Source organism: Malurus melanocephalus, unplaced genomic scaffold (genome assembly GCF_030028575.1).
Source record: "Malurus melanocephalus ecotype Western Australia unplaced genomic scaffold, MMel_1.1 scaffold_23, whole genome shotgun sequence".
NCBI classification, from domain to species: domain Eukaryota; kingdom Metazoa; phylum Chordata; class Aves; order Passeriformes; family Maluridae; genus Malurus; species Malurus melanocephalus.
This window is the reverse complement of record NW_026623255.1, coordinates 1,848,365-1,860,851: the sequence shown is the minus strand read 5'-3', so window position 1 is coordinate 1,860,851 and position 12,487 is coordinate 1,848,365. Positions and strand designations below refer to the sequence as shown.

At 38.9% G+C, this 12,487-nt stretch overlaps 1 protein-coding gene across 2 annotated transcripts in view; it reads left to right on the top strand.

Moving 5' to 3' along the window:
- The window catches only part of CDK19 (cyclin dependent kinase 19), a 121,714-nt gene extending 110,747 nt beyond the window's left edge, over positions 1–10,967 (top strand). For both annotated transcript variants that reach the window (XM_057390182.1, XM_057390183.1), the window contains exons 12-13: positions 3,330–3,596; positions 6,436–10,967. In XM_057390182.1, coding sequence (XP_057246165.1) covers positions 3,330–3,596; positions 6,436–6,567 — 399 coding nt within the window. In that variant the 3' untranslated portion in view covers positions 6,568–10,967. The remainder of the gene's footprint in view (positions 1–3,329; positions 3,597–6,435) is intronic.
- Positions 10,968–12,487: the final 1,520 nt, after the last annotated feature.

Below are 12,487 nucleotides of genomic sequence, written 5' to 3'. Positions count from 1 at the left end.
GCATAATAAATTTTGGGGTGTTTGCAACATAATCTGATCTGCCTAACAGCTGTGCTACGTGACCACAGTGATTGTCCTGTGGTGCCGTGAGGGCTGGACAATGGTGCTACAGWGTAGGAAACAGCATGTTATTTTCACTGAACAGGGTACAGTGAGGCACCAACAGTGATGTATAGATGTCAAAATGTAAAGAGAATGGTCCTGAACTGTGGTTATCTGAGCACTATGTGAGAAAGGACTGTTGTCTTTCAGAGAAAYCATTTGACTACATGAATCTTCTGTTTTCAGTTTTCTGCGTAGCATGGCAAACTAGCTGAGTTTRAAACTTTATTTGAGAGAGCAAATTTTGTTTTCAAATTGATATTGCAGATTTTTCTATRCCGAGAACAAATGATAGTATCCATGATTTTTGTGTGCAGATACAGTTTTTTCCAAAGGAGGAAACAGACCCCTGAGCAAAAMTAAAATGGAAGTCATGATACTGGTTTGCTTGGAATTTAATTACTAGTTTTACTTCAACTCTCACAGCTTCAAAAAACAAGAAGAAACCTTATGAATTAAAATTACTCTGGCCTTTTTACATTTAAGTCAGTGTACTTAAAAGTAAATACCGATCTTTTCCCTGGGATTCTTGCAGGGGTGATGACAATGGTGTATTTATATTTAAAGCAGCTAATATATTAATGTTTTTTGAGATTTTTGGGGACAGTCAGGTGTATTTATGCACACTCCAAATGAAACTTTTTTTAGACTATTTGGGTAATGTAAGTCACACATTACTCATTGAATGTGTTCCCATGGTGTAGAAAATGTGGAGGTAAAGGCTRTTCTGAAAGTTGAATCTGTGCCATGTTTTGTTGCTTTATGATGTTATTCTAAATGAAAGTTGTTTTTTTTTTTTTTTAAGACTGGTTTGTTACTGATTTGTTTTTAAAACTGTAAATATCTGTATAGTCATTTRGAAACCTGGAGAAGTTTCCTGTGTTTGTTTATTTGGAACTTGCATCTAAATTAAATAGCATTTGGCATAAGCATCCCTTCTTCAAAATGGTTAATTGCTAGTCAGCAAGGCTAAAATGAAGGTGTGTAAAACAAAGTGAAAGTATTTTTTTTCTTTTAAATTCTGTTAGGCAAGTTTGTGCTAGGTTTGTTTCTAGGTAAGGCTGAAATTTTGTTTTGGTGATTTGTGCCCAAGAGGTGACATACGGCAGTGTGTTGTTAGGTATAGACCTTTCACAAGTTCAGTCATTTAGGAGCTGCCATGAACCAGGCTGACCTGAGGAGCATGTTTTTGCTGGTGAAAGCCATTTTTGTGCAGTAAGATGGTGCAGCCAGGCCCCAGCTGAAGACTGACAGAGCAGGTCTCGGTCTCTACCCAGGCAGTAGCAGCAGTAGTTCCACACAAGAGSAAGCTGAGGCTAGTCACATAAATTYTGTGCTAAAATCTGAAGCACAAAAGCTGGAACCTACAACAAGCTCTTGCCTTTAATTATGTGCAATATTTGTTTGCACATAAAAAATCGAAGTTTTTCAGCTCATACAATAGTAAAACTGTCTTACTTGCATCCAAAYACCCCTATGAAAAAACAAATTTCAGAATTCTAACATGAATAGTACCTTAGTTATGGGTATTTTAAGTGAAGCTCAACCATTATGAAAAGATAAATTGCTTCTTACTAGTTTTTTACAAACTAGTTTGATTAACTTTTTAAATTATTGAAATTTAGTTTTCCCAAGGAATAGAATCTGACTGAAGTGGGATTTGAGGACTACAGGCAGGAGGATACATTATTGGTTTTACTAAATGTGAGATGGAATTGCAAGCTACCTCTTAARTCCTCAAAGATGCAAGGCTTCTCCGTAATCTTAAATGAATACATCACTGTGAATTTTGTCAGACTGTGTCTTGGGAGACCATTGTGATGAATGGCATAGATACAGATCTTTTATGTCATCTATTTGAGATAACTAAAAGCCTCTTGGTGATGGGGGATATCAAGAGTTTTCTGCTAGTGCAAACTGGTTGAAGTGATTTCTGAGAACCTAATAAAGTGAGATTTTTATTAAAAGGCTGCCACACTAAAGCTTTGATCATTATAATATTATATTATAATATCAGCAGATAYTCTAAGAAAAAACACCAAACCTATCCTGAAATGTTCCCTACAGTATATTGGGGGAAGGGTAGTAAGGCTTTTTAATTCAATCCATGTCAATTGAAGGTTTTTTTCCATGATGAGCAATTGACATATCTCCCATTTGGAGTGAAACTGCTTTTCTTTGCAGTTCTGTTAGGTGGTTTGGTGCTCTGATGGAGGAGCCATCCCCGGTGTTAGAAAGTAGACAAAAATGTGTGTTGTCTTTCCCAGAACTGTCTAACCATGGAGGGCAGAGATGCATTCTGTTGCTTTTCTGACCTTTCCTCCACTTCCTCAAATACTCCTTTAAGTCTGTAGCCCTCTGAAGCCAGAAGAGCTCTCTTTTGCTTTTGTGTTCTCCTTCATGTTTTTTCTCTCTTCTGTGACAGGTTTCTCTGTTTCTTTTCCTTCTATGTCCCAGTGTCATCTTAATTATCTGGCTTCCCTTCCTTTGCTAGTCTTCTCCTTCCCTTACCAGATTYTTCTTTCAGCTGTTTCCTCCTCTTTTGTCTTAATCTGTTTGTCTCTGGTCTATTTTTACTTTTCTGCTATTTCAATAAGATTTTCTGGCCTATACCTTGTGCACCATGCTGGGCCCTATTCCCAGTAYAGCACTCCTTGAAAGGTGCTTAAAAAGACCAACATAGTAATRAAACCTCTTTCTGGTTTTGCCACAGAATTTCCTTGCAACCAGGAAGAGATGATATAATTTCTTTGGTCTCATATTGCTTACCTTTTTGGCCGTAATGCTGCCAGCCTTCTTTGGATTATTATGAAGTGCAAGTTTGAAAAACAGTTTTGATTCTGAGTGAATTATGCCATTGAAACACTTAGAACAACTTACTGTGGTTCCCCATGTCTGCCACTGACCACTAGTGAAATTGGGTGTTTTCATTTATTTCATTAGGTGATTACTGCTTTATAAACAGTCCCTTTTATCCTCTTTGAGCACCTGGGTAGCTGTAGGAGGCACTAGACTGTCTTTCCCATTTAAGTTCAGTTTGTTTCATAAAAAAGCAAAATGCCCACAAGTGGGACACCCCTGCAAGGTGYCAGGTCTGTGCTGAGGTTGAACTCCCAGCATTCAGCCTTGCTGTGTTTGCCCATYGGGCAGGTGAGCGTTGGCAGCTCCAAGAAACACCCAAACGTGGCTCAGAGCAAGTGACCGTGTTGTGTCGCTTCTTCCTTCAGAATCAGCAGCAGCAGAATCAGCATCAGCAGCAAACAGCACCTCAGCAGCAGGCGCAGGCAGCGCCGCAGCAGCCGCAGCCGCAGCAGCAGAACAGCACCCAGACCAACGGGACGGCGGCGGGCGCCGGCGCGGGAGGAGGGGGTGCGGSCACGGGGCTCCAGCACAGCCAGGACTCCAGCCTCAACCAGGTGCCTCCCAACAAGAAACCACGCATAGGGCCTTCAGGCRCTAACTCAGGCGGGCCTGTCATGCCTTCAGATTATCAGGTACCTCTGGAAATTTTGCTGCTTCTCATAYTGTAGGGCCAAGGGCCAAAATGTCATTTTCTTCCTTCCTATTGTAAGAATAGATCATGTTTTAATGCATTTTTGATGTAACCTGAGGCATGCTGAGGTTTTGTTCCTTGGTTAGTAATTTTTGATAGAATACCRTTTTGAGTTTTATCTACTGTGCCCTGAAAAGTGTTGAGGACTAGTCCACTCCAGGAAAGTGCTGAATATTTGCTTAACTTTATGCTTTAGGGTAATCTTGCTGAAACCAGTGGATGKAAAAGCTTCATTGCATCAAGTTCAGGATACTTGAGTCTTGGCAATATTAAATCCCATGAGAGGAGCAGATGTGAGACAATCCTGAGAAGGAGAAGYAAAGTTAGAACCAGGCTCTCGCACTTCACTCCTCATATTGTCATGTGTAGGAAGTGGGTCTGTAGTTTTTGCTGGTATCTTTCTGAGCCTACTTCTAATGTTACAGAAAAAAATGCATATCAGCATAGGAATGATGATTTGGTTCATCTGTTTGATTCATGTCAAAGTAGGGCATAAAGACATGTATTGTTTCTGATGTGACCAAAGTAGAACAGATTTTGTGTTTTCCAGTACAGTAGCATTCATAACAAAAAGCATTATCATTGAATTATTTTTGAATTTGCATACTTGTCTTTGCATACTAGAATTATATTTTGCACTGAAAAAGTGACTTAAATTTAATACAGAAAGCACTGAACTCACCARGATCCTCAGTACTGCAGAGTTTATACTTGCTGGGGCAGTAATTATTTGAAAGAAGAATTAAAAAAAAGGTAGATATTGAGGGCAAATTTTAAATTGTGCTAGCAGCATTCTGTCTGCTCCTAGCCTCCAAGAGAATCGCATCCCACCTGGGAGAATGGTCTTTTCAGGCTACTTTAAAGTTWAAATAAGYAGGTTTTAAGGCACCCAGCTCTGGAATTCTCTTGACTTAGCCCTCCAGACCTTCTCCACAGACAATTGATTACTCAGTGCCAGACATATTTCTCCCATTTTGGYTTGACTTTTAGTTACAAATGATCATGAAGGCATTGAGGGCAATTTAAGGAGAAAGACAACTAGGTTTCCTTTTTGAAAAGTTCCAGACAGGCTTGAGGCCTGGACAGATCACTACAACTGTCTGACTGCACAGTATTTATGGCTGGTCYGGTTGGTTCTATACTTTGAGAACTGGTGTGCTGCATTTGATGATATCCATTATAGAATTCTTATMCAGCTCTCAAATTGTTGGCAAACTTCCCCCTTACAAGTTCCTAGCAGTCTAAATATTATTTTATTTTTCAGATGTTTTTTGCACTCTGTGGTGCTTTCCTTCTAATCTTCAACAGCACAGGCATCRAAATCATGATCTGTATGTTACCTTTACATCATTCACTAAATTGTATGGTCTGATTATCCATTTTTACACTTATATTTGGCTATCTGCCTTTAACTTCTAGCTGACTATCTTCTGTTCCAGAAAGGAATGTCTGCAATGTGTCCAAGTCTGACTTTGTTAAAAACAAATTCTCATATGTGAAACAAAAATAAGCATGGGCAAGTTAGTGCATTCTTGTAGTCTTACGGCATTAATTTTACTCCACTTTATCTTATTCAGGAGTAGGTAGAAGATTTCCTTTGCTTTGAGTTTCATTTAACTTGTGATCTAAATACTCCGTTGAAGTTTTTTTGTCATTCACCAGCCTCAATGTATGTTGCTTCCACAAATGACAAATGCAGATTCTTTGTTGAATTTTACTAAGCCTTCCTTATGTGACCTTGGGTATTTTGTGTAGCATGGTGAGCTGATGCTTTTCATCCAGAAAGACCTCCGATAAAGTCATCAAATTTATCACATATCTTTTTCTTTTCCATGAGAAGTTGAAAAAATTCTTTTTTTTTGGGAACAGTTTCATATTTCAGACACTGTATTACACGAACAACCTAATCATGTGGGTTGCAGTGTGATTTACCTTACTGGAGAGTCTCCAGTAAGCAGTCCATTGAGCAGTACTTCTCATGCCAAGTGATTTTGCAGTTTGCATTATTGGGTAGCTCATGATTMATTCTGGATGGGGAATGGCTATGGTAACGAAAGGGCAAATTCACCAGGCTGGGGGTTCAGCTGGATTCAAAGCAAGATCCATGAATTTGTCTTGCTGAGGTTGGAGTCCACAGTTTTCCCAAACTGTGAGGGGGRAAAAAACATTCAGGAAAATTAATGTTAGGTTATGTACATACACATGCCCATCTTGAAGCAGTCTTTGTTTGCAAGGGTAAGGGAGCAGGTTGACAGACWTGCTTAAAATTATATTATCTTACTGGACAATTTTTCATTTAGGTAAATTGAGTAACTCTTAAGTCATAGTTGTCTTTTCTCAGAAAAGAAGAAAATRTTTCTCTACAACATCTAGTATTGCCTCAATCTTGAGAATAGTCTTTGTAGCCTTAGCAGTTTGATTTTKCATTAATAGAATTTGCATTAATAGCATTTACAATAATGATAGATGTAAGTTTAAGAAACAGATGGATTTTGAAAGGGAGTTTGCTCTCTTGTATATTTTTTTCTTCAGAAAATGGGTGTGTACATGCTTTACTTTTACATGTCTCCTGGGATTCTTGTGTGTTTTGTGTGCTATGTTATGCTGATTGTAGCTCAGAATGATGACTTGTTTTATGGRACCCTAAACAGTAGCACTATTTAGTCAGCTTCCCCAACAATCATGTTTTAATGAGCACCAGAGAGGTTAAAAATTTCCCGAGCTGCATAGTCCTAACAGGCTGGATTTCATTCCCTTGATCCCTCTCTTTTTTCCTGCAGCACTCCAGCTCGCGCCTGAGTTACCAAAGCAACATTCAGGGATCTTCTCAGTCCCAGAGTACAATGGGCTATTCCACATCGTCTCAGCAGAGCTCTCAGTATCACCAATCTCATCAGTCTCACAGGTACTGAGARGCCTGACAGGCTGCACTCAGAAAGGAATGGACTAGAAGCCAGAAGACTCCAGCAATATGAAGTTCATAATGATGAGAAGACCAAAAATACAAACTATGATGCAGAATTGAAATTTGTGATGACAAAAGGAAAACTTCACTCACTGAAGACWTCCCTCTCCCCTGGCCCATCCCCATCCCTTTATTTGCATAAYGGAGATTCTTGTGAAGTTTTCCTTCTTCCCTGCCCTTGCATGTGCTCCATTGTGGTTACTCTAATGAACCCTTCTGATCTGAACCCAGCACTTAACTTCTTTAACCTTTGGAATTTTGAAGGATTCCTGGTGCACCTTCCTTATGCTGTAGTGATTGCCATAAATCTGTCTTTTCAATCTCTTTGATGGGATTTTAAAGTTTTAAAATCTTGAACTCCCAGGCTTTCAAGCTTGTATATAGTTAGTTTTATACTAGGCAAACCAGTTTAGCTATACAGGTATATTGCACCTTTTTAAAGCACTATGTTATTTTCACAGGATATTACTGTTTTGCTCATGGATGTCAAGAACAGCAAAATTTTACTGTTCCAGAGTATTTTACTATTCTGTTTTTATTAGTCTAGTTTTCAGGCAAAGTATTAAAAATAAAAAATTTTAAAAACTAATAAAATTAAAAAAGAAAAATTAAAAAAGAAAAAAACCCCACCCAAGTCTCTGCAGCAACAGGATATGCTTCRTGCTACTGGACTGAATGCCAAACTGAAGATTGCTGATATTTCTTAACTCATTCACATTGAATTCTTGAAATCACAGTGATCATGCTCTGACTAGTTTTGAATTAAGCATTATTTTAAATGAAACCAGGACAGTCACATAAAAAGGAGATGCTTTCAGGATCTGTTGGAACAGAAGAATGGAATGTCTTCCCAGGCTGGACACCAAAATAGTCAGGAAAATGTATTTACTGCCCTCAAGTCTCAGTAGGAATGTGGATGATGGGCTTTTTCTGTTTTTCTGCTAAGGAGCTTATTAATGTGTGTAAGAGTTCTATAAATTTAGCTTTCTTTCACATTCCTGAGTCAGTTCTCAAAATTTAAAGGTGACAGAAATACTAAGACTTGCAAAAAAGAATGCATTTAATCATTTTGTGTTAGAATTTCTAATTAAGAGAAATTATTGTGCAGTTTGAAAAGCATGTTGAAAATTGTTCCTTTTTCATGTTTATAATGCATATTCTGTGTCCCTCACATTGCTGTGATTAACCAGATTAGTTACACCAGATGCGCTTGATTGCACTGAAATGTTTCTTTTTCCCTAGAGCAAACATATTTTGATTGGGCCTAAGGGACTGTAAGTGGATGGGTAGCTGGCAGAAAATCCCCAGTAATTAAGCAAGGGTTCAGAAGCATAATCAGAGGATTATTGTCCAACTTCTGGAACCACAGTTATTTGGAGAGACACAACAGCTGTAATTTGGGACAGCTTCATTCTTTGCTTCARCCCTCAGAAATAAGGCTGAATCTTGTGGCAGAAATCCTATAGAAATGCATTTGGAAAGCCACTGGCAGTGAGTTTCTGCAGCTGATGTCCAGAGAAGAGGTGAAATGAGAGGATTTTAGATGTAAATGCTCAGAGTTACAGATTTTATACTGCAATGTGTTCTCTTCTGTCCTGTGCCCACAAAAAAAAAAGGTTTCCTGTATGCATTCACACTGAATGATCAGATGGTGCAAGGTGAGCAGATCTGTTTGCACTGAGRAGAATGCTTTTCATCACAGCTAGTCACATACATAGTTTACTGGATTTGATCTCGCAATCACCTTTAGTGCCCCCTTTCCTCCTCAAACTTGTGCTGTTTTTCCTACTTTCTGTGAGCAGTTGGCTTGCTTTGGTCATACCTACCATCATGTGATTTTGACAACACCYGGTTGCTCTGGAAAAGCTACTAAAACCTGCTTTTGTCATCAAATGGATAAGAAAGTGGTGAAAAATTAAATGAAGCAATTGGAAGGAAAAATTATTTCTGGGGAARAATAATCTCCCAAAGGTTACTTTCAATATGTAACCCTTGAAATGCTACATTTTATAGGTACAGTAGTATCATGTTTGAAAGAACAGGTTTTAATTGTTCCTTTTCAGTGACTCTGGGGTGACATTCTTTCTGTCTCACCCCTTGCTGATGAGGTACTTTTGATCAAATGGGTATTTGGCTGATGYCATTAAGTAACACTTCTTTTATACTTCTGCGATTTGAATGTCACATTTCTGGAAATTAACCTATGGCAGAGTGATTTTTGTCCCCTCCTGTTCTTTTCATCTTTTTGTTCTCTCAAAATTATTTTGTCTTTTCTGCTACAGTTATCTAACATTTCTTCTCCCTGCTGTGACCTGCAGCTGATTGTCAAAATTCATACAAGATCAGGAGATGGCAGGGAACCATATGGTTAATTAAGGTGGGCTCTTGTGCCAATAAGGCAAAATTATGGTRTAAATTAATCTGTATAAAGACCATGAAATTTCACAGCAATGTAAGGTGCTTTAATTGAATGAGCTTCCAGCTTCTAGAGTGACTGCCACACCCTCTCTAAGCTGCACTTGCATTTCTTGCCTTGGTTAGGTTGATAGATGGACCACATGCCGCTCCTCTCTCTAGCTTTTGTGTGCACACATGAAGCCGAGCTGACTTCCACTGTTCCTTCAAATTCACAACCAGGAAGAAAGCAAATAAAAGCAACAGCACTGRCTGCAAAATGTAGGCTTCATGCACTCTTGTAGCTCCTTCCTGGTGGTRAAATAATTCATCTTTCCTTGGGAGCTTGATGCATTCTGCCAGGGTGGGTGGCAGTCATAGTGGAAGAAGCCTTGCTGCCTAAGGGTTATCCCATGAGGTAAAAACTCTCCACTTTCAGAAGTGAATTGTGCAGTTTGTCATGGGAAACCGGGACCGTGTCATTTTTATGTTATTTTTTGCCTGTGCAGTTTCATTATTACTCAGCTATGCCTCTGTAGCCTTTAGACCCTCACCAAAGTGTTTCACACCTGTACCGAGAGGAGCAGAGCTGTCTTCTCCATCCTGGTGGGAGTGCAGGCTGCCGAGTACAGCTTTTCCCATCGTAGCTTGGAGGAAAAAAACGTGGAGAATTAATGGGATGAGCAGCCTGTCCATGTTGGTGAAGTTTATGTAGCACAAACTGCACAATGAAGGAAAAATGTAGGGAAAGCTGCAAGTCCTGCACTGTATCTGTGACACTGTATCTGGGGAGGGGGGGGAAGCGCATTCATAGCGGGAGGGGTGGCAGGAAGCTAGAAGTGTTCAAATATGTATGATATTTTATATAAACATAATAAGCTTAGTTCCCCTTCATAATCTTCAGGAATGGTACTTTAACACCATTAGGCAAAGAATTGTTTTAGGGTTAAATAAATGTATTGTACATAAGGCCATACGTAATCTTCTAAAAATGTCGCCAGACAGGAGCGATGTGTATTACTATATGAAAAAAGTCCTTAATGCACTGTTATCTCCTAAATATTTAGTAGTAAATTAATGCTATTTAATTTTTTTAAAAATTTGTCTTGTGTAGACACTAAAAAGTATTACACAAAATCTGGACAGAACATGTCCTTTTTAACAGCAATTTAAAGAACTTTTTATATATGTAAGGTAGTAACTTTTCAAATTGTTCTAGTTGTATATTCCCATGTTTACTATTTGTGGAAGTGTGCCTGTCTCTACTCAGTTATTTTTTTTTCCTAATAATTTCATGCACGCATCTTTCATTTTTGTAGTTTCCATTAGAAATTACTGTATATGCGCCTTGTGCTGCCACAAAACTTTGCCACTCTAGATCTGTGGTGGCCTCAGATTCAATGGTGCCCTTTCCAATGGGCTACCAAAGCCACAAAACAAATTCCTTGTTTCTCATTCTAGAGTTGAGAGTTTACTGCTTTTAAGTTGTCCTGATGTCACTCTTGAAATGACTGTTAAAACTAAGCTATGAGTTCATTGCATTTATTTTATATTCTTGGTTGTAATGAAATGGAATTGACTTTGCTTCAGTGTGAATTTTTTTAATAAAATAATATACATTTGTAATAATAATAAAAAGTTCAAATCAAATAAGCGTGCATAAAAGTTTTTGTAAACATCAGCTTTGGGCTACCAAGAGGGAAAACACAGCCCACAAAATTGGAGTTGTAATTATATTCAGGATGTTTATGATATCATGGACCACACAAAACGAGGCTTRCAAAACCTCAGAGTTGAAATTACAGCTTTTAAAGTGCCCATGAGGATATTCATGGGCATGTGTCTATCAAAATAGAATGAAACCTTATGGAAAGCAGGATTGATGGAGTGTTCTCATAAGTTTTGCTCTCTGCTTGTAAATGTGCTGATGTGCTATACCAATGCCACTTGTTGAGACTGATTATTACTTACAATCCTGTAGATGCACCTTCTGAAAAAAAAAAAAAAAAAAGCTTATTTACTCTATTCTGGAAATAACTGCCTTCCTACTTTCTCCTCCTGCTGGACCTTGGCACATTTCAAATATTTCGGGTGGCAACATGGAAATCATAAGCTAGAACATATTGGTGGGTTTTCAAAGTAGGATTTTGTGTGCTTTGCTAGTCTGTGTGTTTCTGTTCCACCAAACTTTGGTTGGTTGGGTGGGTGGATGGATGGATGGATGGATGGATGGATGGATGGATGGATGGATGGATGGATGGATGGATGGATGGATGAACTCCTTCCAAAAATCCCACTTTTGTTCTCTGTTACAGTTGCATGGGTAAGAATGGTTGGGATTTACTTGCGCTACCAGTTGTGTTAAGAAAGAGACTTTGTTTTTTGATGTGCCTTTCACACAAGGGTGAGAATAGGAGTGGCCTTCTGACAAAAAGCTTAGTCTGCACTTCTGACACCTCAAGATTAAGAGCTGTTTCTTCAGCCTCAGTGCAGCTGAGCATTCCCAACCCTGATGGTTTCTGCTTCTGTTGTCCTTCTGTTGATAAGATTGTGCTTACTCAACAGCTTTGACTTGGATGTTTCTAAAACCTACTATGCTGGCTCTGTCTCAATCTCTGTTCTTTTACAGCAAATCTCTCTGTTTTTCCTACCTGCTCATGCASTTTACAGTCTAATCCAGCCCGATCATAGTGACCGTAATTATGGTGTCCCTTTTTTTGTCCTAGACAGCTAAACAACTTTGATTTCACAGCCATTGAGAAAGTTGCAGAGTGGGCTGTTTATTAATCTCTTGCTTTGACTTGCTGCTTCTTGCTTTGTGTTATTGCCCTGGCTGTGCCATCTCTGTTGCATTAGTTGTAAAGCTTCTCTCTTCACTTGCACGACTGCCAAAGCCTGCTGTTATGCCATCCCTCTTACTCAAATCAAGATGTTATGTAAGTTATCTCTTGGTCTGATTGTCCCACCACGTCAGCCTCTGCACCCTTCATTTTTAGATTTCTAAACAAGCATTTTTAGGCTCTGTTTCCAATTGCCCATTGTTCCTGAAGAGCTATTGCTTTAATTTATGAAAATCCCCTCCTAGATGTCTTCTGCATCCCTCATTAAAACCCTTAGCCTTTGATGTCTATGAAGTTTAGTATTTTAAGCTYGTGGTGTGCAAGGAGTCATACCTATTTGTGTTAATGGAAACTGTCCCAGTGTTTCATTTTGCCTTCCAGTYTGTCTGCATCCATCTGTCACCTCCCTGCCCCTTGCAAGCTCCCTGTGGCAACAGCAGTCATTTTGTTCTSATACAGGAGCTTTGTGACTGGGGCTTGCAGCATTCTGTAATATGAATAATAATCACTGTAATASCATGGTGCTGGGCAATACACAGTAGTAGTGTTGTCACTTTCCATGTGCTATTTCAACACAAATAGCATTATTAGTGCCAAATGCCAATTTCATCTGGCTAATCACAGAACCTGAGC